Source organism: Opisthocomus hoazin, chromosome 8 (genome assembly GCF_030867145.1).
Source record: "Opisthocomus hoazin isolate bOpiHoa1 chromosome 8, bOpiHoa1.hap1, whole genome shotgun sequence".
Lineage (NCBI taxonomy): Eukaryota > Metazoa > Chordata > Aves > Opisthocomiformes > Opisthocomidae > Opisthocomus > Opisthocomus hoazin.
In genome coordinates this window covers 48085051-48104976 of record NC_134421.1, presented here as the reverse complement: position 1 = coordinate 48104976, position 19926 = coordinate 48085051, and the positions used below count along the sequence as shown (strand labels likewise).

Genomic DNA, 19926 nt, shown 5'->3' with positions numbered 1-19926 from the left:
AAAGAAGCATATTTGACTTCAAGAAATACAAACCACAGGAGGCCATGTTTAGGAAATGCAGTTTTAGCAGAACTGATTGTTTTAGTCTTTGCCTGTCCTTGAAAAACTGGACTGGGCTCTGCAGCACGACTTGCCCACTAGTCACGACTCGGGTGGTTACTGTACAGCCCACCCGGCAAACCACAATTTTCAAACTACACGGGCTGAGAAAAAAAGTTCAGTGACCAATCAGCCAAAGCATTGGGTTGATAAGCAGGAGAAGTGCTTTTTTTTTTTTTTTTTTTTTTTTTTTTTTTTTTTTTTTTAATACCTAGGTATATCACTGCTTTTGCAAATTAGGAGGATTCCGGGACTGGAGCATCTCTCCTATGAGGAAAGGCTGAGGCAGCTGGTCTTGTTTAGCCTGTAGAAGACCAAGAGGGGATCACAGTATCACAGAATGTTTGGGGTTGGAAGGGACCTCTGTGGGTCATCTAGTCCAACCCCCCTGCCGAAGCAGGGTCACCTACAGCAGGCTGCACAGGACCTTGTCCAGGCGGGTCTTGAATATCTCCAGAGAAGGAGACTCCACAGCCTCTCTGGGCAGCCTGTTCCAGTGCTCCGTCACCCTCAGAGTGAAGAAGTTCTTCCTCATGTTCAGATGGAACTTCCTGTGCTTCAGTTTGTGCCTGGTGCCCCTTGTCCTGTTCCTGGGCACCACTGAAAAGAGTCTGGCCCCATCCTCTTGACACCCACCTTTAAGATATTTATAAGCATTTATAAGATTTATTTACTGTGTCCAGTTCTGGGCTCCCCAGTTCAAGAAAGATGAGGAGCTACTGGAGAGAGTCCAGTGGAGGGCTACAAGGATGATTAGGGGATCCCCAGAGGTCCCTTCCGACCCCTACCATTCTGTGATTCTGTGATTCTGTTAAATGACTTTGAGCAAATCATGTCTCCCCAGTTTCCCATTTATAGTAAGAATATTACTGCTGCGCTCCTTAGTGATGCTTATTGGATGCATGGATGTGAAGCCCTGTTTCTCAGGCAGCGTAAGGTGTTGTCTGCCTGTGCCTGTTCACCAATAGTAAAAATTGTGGAAGTGTTTAAAATCCTAAAAATTGCTAATGCAAACTCTTGTGTAAAATGAAAAATAAAGTCTTGATAATGCATTCACCATTACTCCTGCTACTGAATCCAGGCACTCCATATGACCTGGCAGGACAGACAGGAACAGTCAGGAAAGGATTCACAATTAGCATTTTTGGCAGGTTATCTAGAACAAATAGTAACATTTATTCCACTCTGATAATTCCTGATATTCTACCCTGTGGGATATCTGCCATGAGTTAGAGGGCTCAGAAAAACAGTGCCTCGTTTCACATGAAGCCTGCCACAGCGGGATGATACTTCTATGTGTTTTTAATAAACTTTAGTCAGCAGAGTGATTTAGTACCCGTTGAGCACTTTACATGTCTTAGCCATGATGGTTTTACTCCATGAGGAACCACCCTAAAGCCTAGTTTCCTATCTTGTGAAACCTCATCCTTCAATGAAATCAAGCATCTCCACTCTGTCAGAAACCTCGGCCAAAGCGGATGTTCTTTTAACACCATTCCCTCTGAAGGACCGATGCTAATTGTTGCTGTTTGTTTACTTTACACATATGTTTCACATGCTTGTCACTCACTGAAAAGTGCTGCCCAGCACAGAGACATTTTGATAGCAATGGAGACAATCTCCATTTACCACGCATCCTTTGACGAGGGAAGCTCCAACAGGCAAGGACAAGACGGTGTTGTTCACTTACCGGTGCATGCACAGGCTGCCACGTCGACAGCCTGACCAGCTGTGTTCCTGCAGTGACTCCTCTGGCCATGTCAGCACTCGAGTCGACAACACAACTTTGCTCTTAAAATACACAGCTGGTCCACAAGCATTTGTGTTTTCAAAATGGCATACATCGTTTTCACTTTCAGAAGAAGTTACAATTATCCTTTCTTCAAAAAGTTAACTTGTGGCATTTTTCATAGCTTTGCTACTTTTCACAAACTGCTGCTCCAGCTATAAAAGGGCAGTGTGAGGGAGCAGGACTGAGATAAGACCTTTCCCCCACTCAAACTGTGAATTTCTTTCCATTTTTTTTTTTTTCTAATCTCACTTGCTCAGATAAGCATACACATAGCTATTTGCAAACAGAAAGGATGTATTATTGCAAAGCTATACAAGAGTATTATAAGGCTATGTTTTCAAAGTCAACAGCCTTGATCCTCCAGTCCCAGCACTGGGAAAAATCCCCACCCTATTAAACTGAGTGAATGAAATTCATCCCAGTGCCATATGCCCACAAAAGCAGCTGAATCACATATGTTGTACGTAGGCTCCTCTTTGAAAGTGGAGGCATGCTGGCTTACAGATGGTTCTCCCTCCCGCTCTTACCCAAGGAGAGCTTTTCCAGAGTGTGCAAGCAGTAAAAGCAGTTTTGTGGAATAAATACTGCAAGATGTCAGCTGATTTCTTCAGCCCTGGTGCTACTACAAAATAATGTCCAGAACTGCTTTTACAGGTGCTGCCCATCCACCACTAGTTTTACGGATGTAACTTAGGTCTGAGTTCCAATGGAGCCTAACTGAAACGGCAATTTCAGCTGCGATAGGTAAAGAGAGGGGCTCATGATCCAGTCTCCCCCGTGCACTCAGCTCTGCTCCTGCTTCCCCCTCCAAGCCCCCGACGTAGGTGCAGCAGGGGAGCGAGCGGCAGCCCCCCAGACAGCAAGCGCTTGCTCTCACCAGTGCTCTGCCCACGGTGCAGAAAGCGCAATGCCCCCTCCCATGGAGTAGCTCTCTTCAGCGTCTCGGAGGCAAAATGGGTGCCAGTGAAGCGTCAAACCTGTTACTTTCTTTGCTTAGTCATTGTAGCTTTCATAAACCATGTGTGTTGCCACTTCTTTTCATTGCCTTTTGTTATTCTTTGAAAAAATGAACTCTTCCACTCCACAACACCAGAAAAAAAATCTTTTATTTACAACATTTAAGAACAAAAAGGTATATTTTTGGAACTAGATGACCTCTCAGTAACAACACAGCGTCACATACTGGCTAGCCAAGCAGGCAAGAAGACACCCTGGCTGCATCATGAGTGCCCCATGTCTCCATGCAGTGCTGATGTGAGTGCCCTTCCCCTTCAAACCCACAGAAACAGACTACAGAGATTTTTTTTCTCCTCCACAAATCCCTGCAGCTGACCTTAGGCCCAGGAGTCCAGGACCATTTTCTCCCCTTTTCCTACCCTGCCTGAAGTTAAGGCATACCGAGAAGTAAATTGATGATTTTCCTTGCTTTAGAGATCAGGCATGGAGAACCTTGAGATGCAGTAAAAGCTAAGGCAGTTTTCAGACGCAGATGGGGGCTGCTTAAAGAGAAGATCGTGGTCTCCGCACTGAACTCCCAGCGGCTGGCTCCTGCTGGAGCCCCATACAACAAAACGGTGGTGACCTCAGCACTGAACTCAGTGGAGGCACTGGAGATACTTCACATTAAGCAGCGAAGCACCACAACACAGAAGGTTTTGTTTGCTTCTTCCTGACCTACACATCCAATAAAGAGTGACAGTGAATCTGGTCACCATCTTTCATGGGAAAATAATTGACAACTAGGAAATTAATTCCTCAAAGTAACTTTGAAAGCCTCAACCAAACTGTCCAAGATGATTTCTTTGTAAAAACCGACTGTTAGTGTGGAACAAATTAAGGGATTGCAACCCCTTGCAAGTCCCCTTGATGTCAATGGGAGTTCTGCACTTACCGCTGGAGCCAGGGTTTCACTATTTGTCAAATGGATTAAAAAGAATTTAAAAGTATAGAAAATACTAATTAACTGATCATTTAGAAAATCATAGTAAGTGTTACTCATCAGTGTGTATTAACTGCAATAGTTATAACCACCCTGATGGTAAAAAAAAACCCATTTATGTAATTCTCTGACTAATTTCGCCCTGCACATGCAAATAAAAATCAACTAAAGGCTACTACAATAATAACAAATATCTAACCAACAAATGTCAAAGGCTGTAATCTTATCACATTGGTTTTGGAAACCTTTACATAACTTGCATAATTTAAATATTTACAAAATATAAACTTTCTTGTCTTATCAAAAATAGGTCTTTGCACATTTAAACAACAGAAATCCTTTCACATAATGCTTTTTAAGCCAGGCATTAAATCATTGCATAAAAACAAACAACCTTTCACAGATGTAAAATAAAATTGAGCCAACATATGGAGGGGGAGAAAATGTTATCAATGACAGTTTAAATATTCCAGTGGCGTGAGCCAATCTGTAAGTTACATTGTGCATTGAACTTACTTGGGATGCAACCTAATGAAAAGTTGTAGATGCTGCTTCTATAAGAGAAAGCAGTGCTTTAAAAAATCTTTCACTATGGCAGATTTCTTTGGGCTAATTATTGTATGTTTAACTGTGAAAATGATGGTAAACCACCAGTGAGATGGTTGAACATGGCAGGTTACTGCATACAGTCGAACAGCAGGGTGATGACTGGCTGACTCGCAAATTGTGCGTTCAGATACTGAGGAAATGCCTGCAAAGGATTTTATTTCCTTCAAATACCACACTATATTTCTCTCTGTCCCTCCTCAGACCTGTCCTTTGTGCGTTTGAAAGACAACCTATAAAAAATGCCAAGGTTGCTATTTGGTGCACTGTTCACGTTCACCAAGCTGTGCTCCAGCCCCTCTACTCTGGACCCAGCTTGCTCCACGCCGACAGACCCTCCTCGTCCACCCAGGCAGTGCCCGTCTCTCTGCGGTCACACACGTTTCTCAGTACCAGATGCTTTTCTGCACATTACGCAGAAGACAGCTTTCTGAATGGTCACAAAGCAAACGCTCTATGGTCAACAGCAGATTATTTCCCCTATCCTTTTTTTTTTCCCAAAATCTGCAGAAATGAAATATCTAGTGGATCACCTAGTCCCAGTTTTAAAAACACAGACATAAAGATTATATCTGATGTGTCTGACACGCCCTCGTAACTCTTTAGTCTCGGGCTAATGAGATCTTGAGTTTTCTCCACCGCACCTACTGACCACACGGATCTTCAGGATGTTGTGGCTGTTGAAGCCTTGGAAAGTTTAGTGGCTGTCCCTGTTCATGGAGTTACATGTTGAAGTGTGTCACCAGGAGTCCTTTTCTTGTTGTTTCAGCTGTCCCTGCGTGCAGGCTGCCGTTCACTCGGTTGCTCTTTCGTACGCCAAATGCTTGTACTACCCCTTCTCTGGCAACACCCGTTCCCCCTGAGGCTGATCCCCCCCCAAATCCCGCACGGTAAGAGTAATTACTGCTGCCTTGCTGTGTGTACCACACGGTGCGGGACGGATTGGCCGTGTGTTCTGCCCTTCACCTTACTTGCAGGTGTGTACGTCGGTCATGGTCTCGCACCTCCGGCAGCGCACGTAGCAGCACCAGACGAACTTGCATTCACACCTTTCCACGTGCCTGACAACATGGGTGTTGTACCCGCGCCCACAGCACAGGAGGTTGCAGCCGTCCGGTCCCTCCGAGGTGCGGTTACATTCCCTCCCCTGAGTCCCGGGGATCCCCAGCTTTTGGTCTTCCACACAGTAATTGGGCGATTTGTTCAGATACAGCAGGTCGTCCTTCCCAATTGGTATTTTTCGCTGGCTTTTCTCTTTCCTGCGTAGCTTTTTTTTCAGTATGTCTGATATTTGTATGCTGTTTTCATACTTTTCCTTTAAAAACCGGCCAATCTTTTCAAAGGATGACATGGTTTTCCAACAAGTTTTCACAGCACAGGACCCAGAAACACCATGACAACGGCAGTCCACTGACATCAGCTTTGCTACAGCCTGAAAGCAAAGGGAGAGCGACATTTGGATGTGGGCTTTCACTTGTTTGGAACACTGCCTGACATCAGTAACACAGAGGTCTTGAAGTTTTTAACATTACTGCTGCCACTGCTGTTTCAGTGATGGGGAAACCAGAGCACAGGTGGATAAATGTTAGGGATCAGGTTTCCAACTCCAGACCCCCACTGTGGGAAGCCTGATCCTCAGAAGTGCTCTGCATTTGCACTTTGCAATGGCAGCAGAATCATCAAATCACAGAATGCTTTGGGTTGGAAGGGACCTTTAGAGGTCATCTAGCCCAAGCCCCCTGCAGTGAGCAGGGATAGCATAGCAATACCGAATCGCAGTCATGAGAGCTTGTATTTCTGGCTGGCTTCTCACTCTGGAGGATCCTAAATACCTGAAACCACACGTCCTGTGACGCTCCTCCCACCGCTGGAATGCAAACAGCCCTCGTGGGGTAGAGCAAAAGCAGAAGAAGGGATAGGGCAGGTAACGGCACCATTCCTATGTTGGAAGACATTTACTAGGCAGCACTATGTCTTCTTTTCAGGGTGCCTTGCAGCTACCATCAAGGTCACTAAACATTCACAACACAGTCTGTAACCAAGGCCATGGGAATGCCTTGAAGTCGCACAACAGTGTCTGTGTGGCCAGTGTGGCTCAGCATCTGAAGCAGCGCAGCGTACGGCTGGGAGGCACCTCAGGGCAGACCTGTGTTGGAAGAGCAGGAGGATGACCATGTCTCTAAGCTCCGCGGAAAGTCTACCAAAGGAGCCCCTTACAGCTCAGCAGAGGTGTCTTCAGGTCAGGTATTCTGGAGTAGATCTCAGGTGCTTCTCACTTACAGGATCAAGTCCTCTTCTTCTAGTTTAGGCATACTAGTACTCTCATGGGTTTGCAGTGTTTCCAGTTGCATAACGGCTCTAATTAATATTATTTGATAGCTGCCTTCATATTACTTTTGTAACTTTCAATGTTTTAGCAAAATTTCCACAGTTATGACCAACACTAAAATACCCTTAGATGGGCTACTTTTCCACACCCATGCAGAAGCAAGCACTGGGCTGAACAATAACTATCTGACCAACAATAGGAATCTGCAGCCTGCGCTAAGCTTTGGCAACACACAAGAATTTTGGCTCAGTTTACAGGAGACCAAGCCTCAAAGAACTGGAATCTGCAGACAAGTAGCAACTTTCTTTATCTGGGACTACAACTCAAATAGTCAGCAGACAATCAGTATAATACTTCCTTTTGGAGTATCTAAGAGTCATAGTATAAAATTAGACTGGTGACACATCTCACCTTAGAGTTTGGAAAAGCACACAGAAAAACCATTGCACACACAGATACAGCAAAAGGACAAGGTATCATAATTTTTGTTTTGTTTTGTTTTACCTTTTCATTAACGTAGTCTCTGGAGCCATCCTGTAGACTCACACGGGGCATTGGTTAATGGTGTGGAAAGCCCATGTTACTGTCTTCCATTTTACTAACCTTTCCCCCACATTTCATTTCCACAATCAAGGCAATTTGGAAATGTAACAGAAAGTCAGAATTTCAGATTTCTCTTGAAACTTCTCATGCAGCAAGGCCAATACAGATTCATACTATTCCTCTGTGGAGGAACCACTATTTCCCACAAAATGGGGAAGACGAATAATGCCCGTAACTTCAGGATGTTTATTAAATTTCACCCGAAACCTTCATCTATCCCACAGCTCCCACAAATATTAACATCTATGTCTTTCTCAAACTGTCTTAGGAAATTTAAAAACAGAGGAAAAAATCTATCTAACACCCTCCTCTGGTTTCCCCTGAGAAAGTAGTTTCATTTGTGCCTGTTCCTAAGCCTTGATTCTGCAGTGAGATCAGAGCCCTGAAATCCTACTGGGCCCTACTGACCCTGTGCAGGACCAGAAATAAACTCCAGTCCCAGACTGATTATTTGTAGCTCAGGCAGCACAAATGCCACCCTCAAAGTTTCAGAGCCAGTCAAGGCACGGAGCAGATAAAATGAGACGTTTCTACTCTGCATGTCAAGCTGGGACTTTTCATCACGGTGAATGTGGTCATTGAAGCTTGGGACGAGTCCAGGGTGGTTAAATCCACTGATTTCAGTGGGAGTCGAGGCCTCCTGGCACGTTCTGGCCCAAGAGATTGACACAAGCCCAAGTGGGTATTTGCATATAACTCTTCAAATGTTATTAAAAATACACCTGACCAAAGCGTTTGCTTGGAGTCACATCTCTGGGGAACAAACAGGACCTATTTGTTGGTAGAGGTTGCTACAGAAGCCAAACAAGCAAGGCATTCAAAGAACCGTTAGCAAGAGCGAGCAGGTGTATGCCCTGACCCAGAAGAGCCATTAGCCTTTGCAAACTAAACCTGGTGAAGTCATGCACCAGTACAGGAGATATTTCCAGGTGCTGTGGATTGCTTTTGGGATTGGAGATTCTTCCCTATCCTGGAATAAATAAGAACATTGCAACAAGCATACCCTCACCCCAGACCCTCACCCCAGAGTACACACAGACTCTTCCAGTGGCAAATCAACTGTCAGTAATTCTTGTAGATATTTATCTTCTCTTCTTCACAGGCTAGTTTCTGTTTAATAGACAGACTCGACCTGGTGCTCGTATCTCAAGAATCTATCAATAAGGAAATCAATGGGTAGTCAGAATATGCATCATTAAGATGTAAGAGTGATTGAGGCAGATGAGAATTTGAGATCCAAGGACAGAAAGTATTTGTTAGAATACAGACAACCTAATAAAATGTCTAATAACCTAATAAATCAAAAGGGAAACACAATAGCAAAAGATAAATTTTACACACAATTTACAAACAGAAGAGATTTAATAGCATTTTCCAATTTCCAATCATTAGTTATTTGTATCAAGGCAAGTAACTAGAATCTCAAAGTAGTTTGAAATCACATTGTGCTGTAAGATTTCTAAGGTTACAGCTGTAATCCTTGCTTTCACTGCAGTATGACAGGGTTCTAACTAAGGAAGAAACAACAGGGGAAAAATATACGGTTTGGCTTGGGGAAAGAAGTGTACTTCCAGCTCTGCTAGAATCAGGCATAGTAAAATCTGGATGAGGCAGAAGGATCCACAAATTGTCAGGGGAAGCACTGGACATGTCTGCTAGGTGCTAAGGGTGAGTTAGTTACTTCCATGTGGGCAAGTGGCCCAGCAGATGACACTCAGAGTCTTTCTCTGAAGATGAATTAATGAAAACTGAAGGGAGACAGAGGTTCTAAACAGGAGTAGAAACTGGTGTTGGAGTCTCAGGTTAATATCAAAACATAAAAATGCAGTATATATTAGCAGTGTACGGACCACCAGAAGAATGCAAGAACTACAAATGTCATTAAGCGTGGAAGCTCTTCAGAAGACCCATGGCAGGTTTTTTTGTGTTTTTATTCTGTGCTGCTCACGATTCTCACATGAAGCTTTGGTGTTTTAGAATGATTTATGGTGTCATCACAATCATGCATGACCCTGGGCCGTCACTTCCCAGCTGCTCGGATGGGCAAGTTTTCTGGTTGGGCTCCAACATGTCTTGGGTTGCCTCTACTGCCAGCACAGAGAGCTGACATCTTGCTCTGGCTGACCACAAAACACACCGCTGGATCTCAGGCTGCCACGTGACCTTTAATGAACAAACTCCCATAGCTGAATATCTTGCAAAATTCAGGGACTAGGAATCTTCTCTTGCCATTTTCTGCAAACAAACCAAAGATGGTGCCTATAGACCCGACGCATCCTTCTGGTGGGACAGGGCTGCAACACATGCCTGTGTCTCAGCAGCATACAGTTACTGGGATGCACAGAGTTACTGGGAGCGTGGGTTCCAGCCTTGACCACAATCAGTTAACAGAAGGAGTGGCATGGGGTGGGAGTGTGTGGCTAGAACAGGGAGGTGGGCAGAAAGGAGAAAGGGTTGTCAGTGGAATCACGGTTTGTATAGCCCTTAATCCCAATTAATGCTTAATATCTCCGGGCTAAGCTCTCTGTTTGCAGGCACTGTTCTCAGCTGTGAGATGGGGGCTGCCAGTACTTGTTTTGCAATGGGAACTGATGCCTGTAATCAAACAGCCTGATTTAAGCCACTGGTAGAACTAATAGGACTACTTATGAAGACAAACACACGTCCTACAGGAGGTGCAGCACTTCAGCACAGTTGCAGGCTGTTGGTGGGTCTGTTACCAACCCACAAGAATCAATAAAAATAAACTCTCTGATGAGCCAAGCTATTTCAATGTGAGAACACAAGTCCTGCAGATCAAATATATTTCCACTAGTGGAAAACTGAGAAGAATTCTTCCATCAGTAAAAAAATACTAATACAATAATTGTCAACCCATAGTGCCTGACTCCCCTCGTTCTTTTATACAGGGAGCAGAGGTGCCCAACTCACAGATGCACACTGAACATTACAATGCTAAAAGTTGATGAGCATGTATCTCGTGGCAGAATAAGGAATGAAATCTGGATCTCCTGAGGTTCAGGTTAGTATCCTAAATGGAGGACAACGCAGTGAAGGGATCCTTACTGTTTTAAAATTGATCTTGGATTTGACTATGAGATGTAGAAACGTAAAATGGCATTTTGTACGGAAATGGGAAAGGAACAAGAGAATTCTGCACATACCAGTTCCATTACTACCTCCAAAAAACCACAGAAGTGTTGTCCCTAGAAGACTGCTCTTGCAAGACAAAGACCCAGGAACATGATAGCATGGATTACAAAAGGTCATAAGGTACCAAAATATATTGCAAAATATCCTTCTTGTAAGCCCCGAAACATGAAGGTCAACATTTTCCAACATCTCCTAACTAAAGATTTCGAAGCTACAAAAAATGAAGAGTTCTGCTAAACTTTACTTCAGCTAATATTGCTGCTAGAAATCCCAAGAACCAACAATAAACATTCTCTTTCACTCCAGACAGTAGTCAAAATATTTGCTTTGTCCTACAGTTTGCTATTAAATTACAAAATATTTATGCATGGAAGCTAACTAAATACTCTGCATATTTTCTTCCAAGATAATGAACAACAAATACACCATTGATGATACAAAATCAGCGAAATAAGGGTCTTCTGGCCTTTCAGGCTTGCACTGGATGGATTTTTTTTAAAATCACAGTGTCTTGGAAAAGGAATGAGTGACTGTATGGTGGGCACCAAATAAGCCCGTGACAGCATACTTTGAGAGCCTTGCTGGAGAGCTCGGTATTGTGAAAAGCCTGAAAGCCCCAAATCTCCTCAGGACCTAACGGATCCTGCTGGGCCAGATTCTGCCACATTCCCGGAGACTGACAGCCTAGTCTAAGACTCTGTTTTCGTGAAGTGATGTATTGTAAGAGGTACCAGTCAACACGAATAGTAATAGAAGATACTGCAGCTGCATGACATTAAAGATGTGGACTCAGAATCGATTGTATTTTCAGGCATATAACCAACATCTAAGATAACTTGGATCCTGTCAAAAATACTATTCATGGAAAATGAAGATTCGCTTAACCACATCATCCAACCCCTTGTAGCTTTAGCTCACTGAAAATGCTTTATCTTCGGCTGAGTGCACTCTTCCCCTTTGCCAGTCAGTCCTGCCCCCACGACGTAGGTGGCCCAGCCGCCTGGGTGATTGCTGTAGGTGAGAGCAGGGAGCTGATCCAACTTCAAAGAAAGCAACACCAAAAGAAAAGTTTCTCTTCTAGGCTGTGTGTGTGCATGTTTTTGGTTTTTTAAAAGCTGAACGGTTCCTTGGTATGGTTCACAGCGCAGGACCCCAGACAGTTGGGCTGGGACACCTGCAGCAGTGAGTGATGAGCACGAGGATGATATGGGAAGACCATAAGCAAACGCTGTCACTGAAGACAAAAGGCCAGCAAACTCTTGCTGCTGCTAACATAATGCCAAGGGCAGACAAGAGAACAGGGTAGCAAAGAGAAGACCTGTGTCACTGCCACCTAAACACAGAAATCACATCTGTCTTTCTCTTTGCAGTTCCTCTGGAGCCGTGCAGACTTCTTCCCTACACTTCCACTGTCACCCTAATCTGAGAAAATGGCACTATCTAATGACAAACATGAGTATTAAAAAAAATTAATAACTGCACTGTATATGAAAATAATGAAATTAAGAGACATAATTTTATGGAGATTATTATCTCCTCCCATAACTATCTCTCTCTACAAATGTGATAAATGACCCTTTGCTCTTTCCCTAAGGAAATAATCTCTTAATGTTCTGTTCCTCTTATTAACATCCCCTACTACACAATACCAACCACCTTTCCTTAGAGATGATTTAGGTGACTGGCATCTAATTAAACTCACAGTAACTGCTTTCAGCATCTACCTAGGTTTAAAGTTTGCTTCTGCAACTTCAGTCCTGCAAAGGGCCTATGTCCCTGAAAGATTTTCTGCTTTTCCAGCTATACGGCTTAAGCAAATTAAATAACATATATTACCTTGTAAACTGTAAACATCAGTTTAAATTAAAATAACTTGCAATGATACTGCCACGGCCCTTTTGATGGCTTACTATGGCTAACCCCCACCTAGGATAGGAAAATTGTTTTCAGTAAAACCCACTGATGCTGCTTCTGGCTACAGGAAATTACTGAGTTACAATAGAGTCCATCAGTATGTGTAGTCAAAACCAGAGGTTTTCTCCATTTCTTTAGTTATAGCTGTGTCACTGAGCAGAACAGATTTAAAGTGTTATGGGGCCAGAGAGAGCCATTAAACACTTACGAAGTTAAAACCTCCAAGGTAAAGCAGAGAAAGTAATTTTAAATCAAGAACCTGAATCCAAGCCTCTGCCATTCCAGATGTAAGCCCCAAGCACTAGATTACAGACTCTCATCTCCCTGTATTACCCGTTTCTGCCCCCATTTATCATCCTCTGCAGAGCAGGGCAGGGGACCCAGTGTCACACACCCACATACACGTTTCCTCTGCAACCACGGCTTTGATGTCCTTTGGGCTGAAGAAGAGCTATCCAAAGCCAGTCTCCTCTCACTGCTCTGACGGGTGCCCTAACCAGCGGGCTACTTTAAAATAGAAGTGTCATTTCCACCCCATCTTTTAAAAGAAAATGTTAACTCTCGATTTCCTCTCTGAATGGTTTTAGACTTCTGCTCTCAGCCGCCAACCCCAGACTGTGGGTGGGTAACAATGCCTCACGTCCAGTCTGTCTACTCATTCCGTATTACAGAGAATTAGAAGCGTAGGTCATGATAATAACAGAATAATCAGTGAAAAAACTCCTCATGTATTGTGCTGATAACAAGACTATTTCAAGTTTGCTACAGAACATCAAATATCTATTTAAGATAACTCTAATTCTTATTTTGTGGATTTTACATTAACCTGTGGAGTTTAATCAGTTAGTTAAAACCAGCTCTGATTCCGAGTTGGTACACGTTTGCTCTGGCGCCGTTCGCACCGTTCGTGCCTTTGGCCCCACCCGTACCTGCAGTTGAGGACAGGTTGATGCCATGTTGTCAACGCAGGCGAACGAGCAACAGCTGCCCTTTCCGAACGGTGACACAACACATACCTGCCTCCCGGCCTCGCTGTTGTGCAGGTTCATCGCCGCCAGCCCGCTCCCGCTCTTGCCCGTTGCGTTCTTAACGGGCACATCCAGGAACTTTCTGCTGAACGCCATTCCGTAGTGGATGTCGTCGGAGCAGCCGCCCCAGTGCCAGCCCTCACTGGCTGAGCCACCGTGCCGCAGCGTCGTGTCGCAGGAGCACTCGGTCATGTTTCCTGCGCTGCAGGATCGCGTCACCGAATGCACGAGGCCTGCCGACATCACGGCGTATATGAACGCGGTCTCCTTCGTCCCTACAAAGCAAGGCACGGATGTGTCACTTCACAACTCCCTCTGATTACCTTCCTGGCGGAGCTGTAGAAAGCCATTTTACAAGCCAGACTATTATTAAAAGGGAACAGTTACAGGCTTAAAGTCATCACAGCTTGGTCTGTTACAGTTAACTTGTTTCAAGCGGTGGATGTTCACATCCAGAAAAGACTTTGGGGCCCCTTCGTATGACCGGTGCTGCTTCTGGCACCATGCAATTTTTGGTAACTCCTTTCTAAATCTGGTTGGGAACTTTTATTTGCCGCAGAAGCTTTCAAGCCAAATAATTTTAATTATTAAAAAAAAAAAAATCAAACCCAAAACAAACCACACCCAACCCCCTTACTCTCCTCTCTGCTTTTCACTATTCTTATTGATTTGAAGAAGAAGAAAAGGTTAGTTCGGATCTCGGAGGAGGAACTTGAAGCTGTCAAGATCCCAGGTCGCTTTGGTATAGGGCCAGGACTTACCTCATGCTAAATTTAGCAAACATTGAGGTTGTTCTAATTCACAAGGGTTGCAAAAAGCCCCAAGAATCGTACACCACGCAGAAATCAGGATGGCACAAGGATATTTAGGCCACATGTTTTCTATTTAGGTCACGTGTTCTCCCTATAATAAGCTGGCTATGGGAAAGACAGCAGTATAAATAGCCTGTAACTGTTATACTTTACCTCAGAAGAACCACGGAGGGACCTGCCTGGGCCTCTTAGGCCAGTCCTGTTCTCTGAGACTTCTGGCATGGTGCAGCACAGATCTTTAAACCGTGTTAAGCAAGGTATACGCTCTAAGCAAACTGAAAACCAATGACTGCTCATTAACTGCAGCTGAAATTTCACTGTACTGGTTTTCACTGTTGTAAAAACAACTTGTTATTTCCAGTCTCCCGAATTTCTGCACACAGGCAGGAAAGTTTCTGTTTGTTTCTCCTGTCTGTATGAGTCTGTGGTGCTGGTACCATCATAAAACGCTTCCACGGGACATACCCGTGAAGCTCTGTGGGTCAGCAGTGCCACTCGCTTGTGGGTCTGCGGGAGTAGTCCCTCCCGTTGGACAGAAGGACGAACAGACAATGCAGACAGGTACCAGGATAAACTGCTCCCTGTTTTCGGTTTTTCTTTTCCTTTTTGGAATATGCATCACTTCTTATCACTAATTTTATGTTTCCATGGTTAATGTTTGGGATTTCTTTCTTATTGTATTGCAGTATAAAGTGAAGGTTGCACAGACCCAGAATGAAGTACAACAATACCTACATGCACGTTAATGGCTACGCCGAAATCACTGAGCAGTGTGCTCAAATGACACTTTCGGGATCAAGACCTTTGATAACGCTGTTTGACGCAAACAAAATGCCCTTATTTCAGCATGAATTTCAGCAATTCCATTACTAGTTCACCCAAGAAGAGCAGCTTCGGTCTTGCTGTGCTGAGCAACAGCACCGAACTGAGCACAGAGGACACATTTTAAAGCAATTCGCATTGCATACAGCGCTGCGAGCAGATTTTTACCTGCAATTGAGTGACCTTTTCAAAATCCTGTGTGTCATTTCCCCACTCATTTAGTAATTATGACATCAGGGGATAAACCCGACGGCAGCCTAAGAATAACAGCGTTTCAACACAGGTGAGTGGATCCAGTCAGAGGCACTGTCACCCACGGACACCGCGTTAAGCCAAAATCACAATAGGCAGCGATAATCCTGGAAAGGCAACGGCAGGTTCTGCCCGCTCCGTGCACTCCCTGTGCCGGTGCCACCCCGCGGGGCGGACGCGGTACCCGCCCGCCCAGACGGCACTCCCCGAGGGGGGGGGGGGGTGGACCGCTCCCCTCCGCCCGCCCCGCCGGAGCCCCCCCACGGGACTCCGGCAGGGGGAGCCGGGGAGTCCCCGCGCCGCTCCCCGCCCGCCCCGGCGGGGCGGACACTCACCGCTGCTGAGCTGGTGCCCGAAGGCGACGGCCCCGGCCCCGGCGGCCCCGGCGTCCCCGGCGGGCGGCGGTCGGCAGTCCCAGCGTTCGTGTCGGAACTGGCTGCGGCACTCCCGGAGGCCCAGGCGCGCTCCCTCCCGGATGGCGGGCACCAGCTCCGGCTTCTGCTCGCACAGGTCCCGCTGCCGGCGGCTCAGCGGCGGGCTGGCGCAGCCCGGCTTCTCGGGCCCGCCGGCGATGCCCAGCCACCTGCGGAAGCACCGGCAACAACACCCCCCCCGCCCGCCCCCCCAACCCCGGTCAGCGGGACTCGACGGGACGGGCGCCGCGCAGCCCTCCCTCCCGGCCCCGGCTACTCACGTCCAGGCGCCGTCGGCGGGGCAGAGGGCGAGCAGCAGCGCTGCCCGCAGCAGGCGCGGTCCGAGGCGGGCCCCGCACCCCATGGCCGCCGCATCGAGCCCCGCCGCCGCCCGGCCCCCGCAGCAGGGACCGAGGGGGACGGTCGCCGGTGGCGTCCCCCCCTACTCGGGTCTCTCCTCCTCGGGGGGCAGGGGGCTGCCGTCGAGGAACGCCCCGGCCGTCGGAGGGCCCTCCCGGGGAGGACGGGCGGGCGGGGAGGGCGGCGGGAGGGGAAGCATCGGGAGCGCTCGATCCCCTCCGAGGTGAGAACGCCGGGCTTGGTGTTTTCCCCGGCTCTGCCTCCCGCGGCCGCGCATTGGCCGCCCGGGGGCCGGGGCGGGCCGGGGCGGGCCGGGCCCGGGCGCGGCGGGGGCTCCGCGCCCCTCTGCGCCCCTCCGCGCCCCTCCGCAGTGTCCCGGCCCGCCCCGGCCGCGCTGCCCCGTCCCGACCTGCGGGGCTGCGCGGGTTTCGTCGGCGGGGCGAGGGGAAGGCGCTGGTGTCCGCAGGCGGTAACGACCCCGCGCGGAGCGGTGCGGAGTCCCAATTTCTATTCGAAATCCCCTGGTGTGTTAGCGGCGTGAACTGGCTCGAGAGTCGGCGTAGGTCTAGATGGCGACAGCGTTTGCCCGCTCGCGTTGGCTCCAGCGAGACGCTCTTATGAGCCTTCATGGTTGTTAGTTACTCGTTGTACAGATCAAAAGCCCAAGAGGCGGCCAGCACCCGGTGAAGAGCTGGTGTTGGCACTCTGGACTTTCAAGTCCTCTTCGATCGCAGTGTGTCGCCGCTTCCTTCTGTGTGGGTGAAACACCTGCACTAGAAATAAACTGGACAATATGGCCCTGTGAAGGCTTTGATTTGACACAGTCATAAACTAGCGAAACAGCTCTTGTTGGCTGACAGCAGCTTGAAGTGAAAAGCACAATAAACCATCACAAATGACAGATGCACATTTTTAAGACTACAACTTGTAGAGAAATAATCACATAAATGTGGTTTTCCCCTGTTTTTTCCCCACGGATGTGCTGAGATATTTTAAGAGCACAGGCTGTGGTACATTTAGATCTACAAAATTATGTCTCCTTCGTGCTTCGTGCTCATTTGCCTGCTTTAAAAGGGTCTCCAAAGCATCGCCAGCTCTGGGCAGATGCCGCATGACCCCACGAGATACATAAACCTTCCGATACGGCTTGTTTTCTCTGTTCTGAACTGTAGTCTGGAGAACATCTGCTTGTGGTTGCAGAGGAACTTCGTTGAGAGTGAGGGAAATGGATGGAGGACGACATCAGAACACAGGGAAACGACCATGCAACAGGCCTGAACCAGCCAAAACTGTGTGGGCTGTGTCAGAGAATTATTGAATTATTCCGGGACACATGGTTTGTTTTATCCTCCTTGCTGCTTCCTGGCTCCACCTACTGCAGTTAATTCAAAGCCCTGGTCTAGCCGCCGCCTACTTCTTATGGGCTTCTTGATCTGCTGTATGCATTTATCATCCACTCTGAAATTATCTTTTCCCGCCAGTTCTTTTAACAGGGTTCTCCTCAGTGGTTTGTTTTGCTTTTAAATTAGTATGGAGCTTTTGGTCCTAAATTCTTAAATGTAAATTTTTCTTTAGAAGCTGCGGAATCTTACATGCTAATAACAATGTAAGTTTTAAATTAGAATAATATTGATTTCAAAAATTCCACTCCTATTTGTAGTACATAATATATATGATACCCTAAATAAATTACCTCTCTGAAGGGTTCCCATATGCTGGGATCTGATTTTGTCTACATTTTTTTGCTACAATAACCGTTAGTAATTAGGAAAACCCTTTGCTCATAAATGCTCATGTAAGGTGAAACAGTTGGAACTCGGAGGGCTGATGCTAAAAAAAGAAATATAAATTGTAAGGGACTTCTTGAGATCATCCAGTTCAACCTCTAGCAGTGGCAGGAAGCAAACCACATTTTTCCATGACCATCTCACTTAAAGAAGTCTGGATTACTACGTATTCGTGTCCTAATCCCCCATCTGCCTCTCTTCCCATCTGTTTCCCTTACAACCACTTCCCCATCTCCCACAACCCCTGCACCTCCTCTCTGGCTGTTGCAGCTCGGTTCCCGCTGAGATCCCCCAGCCTCTGCCCTGCTTCTGCCACTCAGCTTCCCGTCTGCCGCTTACACCGGCTCTCTTCTTTGTTCCCTTCAGCAATACTCCCCTTTCTGAGCAAAAGCGGCACGTACAGGAGTATTTCTATTCTGAGACAGGACAAGGAGTAATGGTTTTAAACTAAGAGAGGGTAGACTTAGACTGGATACAAGCAAGAAATTTTTTACCATGAGGGTGGTGAAACACTGGTGCAGGTTGCCCAGAGAGGTGGTTGATGCCCCATCCCTGGCAACATTCAAGGCCAGGTTGAACGGGGCTCTGAGCAACCTGATCTAGCGGAAGATGTCCCTGCTTACTGCAGGAGGGTTGGGCTAGATGAACTCTAAAGGTGCCTTCCAACCCAAAGCATTCTACGATTCTATGATTCTGTGATTCTGTGATTCTATGATTCTATTCTACTCATAGCCAGAGCTATGTGTGTGCACAGAAGCCTGTTGACTGCTAGGAAGGGAAGGACAATTGAATTGCTTTGCAAGCCATGTGCTTCACAAACCTGCGAAGGGGCACGATATGTGGAAATACCTTGCTGATCTACCAGAACTTATAGAAATTTGCCAAACGTTTCTAAAGTCTGTAAGTCTAATTCACTGGTGCTTCAGAGCCCTATATGCCTGAAGGCCATTCACCCCATGACAGAACAGCCAAGTGAATGTCATGCAGAGACAATGAACCAGAATCCAAGCCAAGGTCATATGCCAAGCCTGAGTAATCAAAATTTGCTGTAAATCAGGGAAGATAAATTAGACTTACTGCATATCTTACTTTCCCTGGTCAAGGTGGGGCTATCTGTGGCTATTCATACTAAAAAGCCCACATTTTTCTGTTTTAAAAAGAAGACAATAAACTGTTATTGAAAGAAAACAAGAAGGAAATGTGTCCAAGCCAAGTGATATTTCCTGACTGGACCTTCAATAATTTGCTGTTCAATGACGATTAATGTGAGCTTGACACAGTCAGTTACAGATACAGATATTTTGTTTCACTGTTAGATAAGGAACAATACTCTTATTGTGCAGAATCTGTGTGAATAAGCAGATCACTCGACAGATAATATGCTTCAGAGATAGATCAACTATCTCTTTAAAAAGCAAGTGGCTAACACTCTCCCTATAACCAAGTCTGACATCTTATTCACCAGACCCAAGTACATACTAAGTTATCTTCTCCCAAAAAAGTCACAATCTTTGAAAGCTTCCTTCACATTATTTTCCTTCTGCTGGGACTTCTGATGCCCGACAGAGACTTGAAAAAGTCAACGCACCACAGCAGACTGCATCATCCCACCCATACACATGGGCCCTGCCACCAATGGAGGCATCATCCTGTTAACTTAAAAAACTGAGTGGGATAAACCCGTCATCCAAACAGAAAAATCTCCCGTATTCTCTAAATCATGTTATCCCTTCAGCTATGAGATTCATCATGTTTGGAGACCAAGCACAAATTCTATACTTCCAATGCGACAAATGTGCTTTCAGTCCACATCGGTGCTTGGCTGCAGGGTGGTGCCCATCAGCCCCGGGAACTGGGGACGTGCAGAGTCTTTGCGCTGGTGTTACGGGTTTGCGTGGCAAGGTTTTAGTAGTGGGGGGGCTATAGGGGTGGCTTCTGTGAGAAGCTGCAAGAAACTTTTCCCATGTCTGATAAAGCCAGTTCCAGCCAGCTCTAAGACAGACCCGCCGCTGGCCAA

At 46.3% G+C, this 19926-nt stretch overlaps 1 protein-coding gene across 1 annotated transcript; it reads right to left on the bottom strand.

Moving 5' to 3' along the window:
* Positions 1 to 5403: 5403 nt before the first annotated feature.
* On the bottom strand, positions 5404 to 16126 carry WNT16 (Wnt family member 16). The gene is made up of 4 exons (XM_075427949.1): positions 16044 to 16126; positions 15685 to 15932; positions 13452 to 13738; positions 5404 to 5868 (listed from the first exon to the last, which is right to left on the bottom strand). The coding sequence occupies exons 1-4, from the start codon at positions 16124 to 16126 to the stop codon at positions 5404 to 5406; spliced, it is 1083 nt and encodes a 360-aa protein (XP_075284064.1).
* Between the last annotated feature and the right edge of the window lie 3800 nt (positions 16127 to 19926).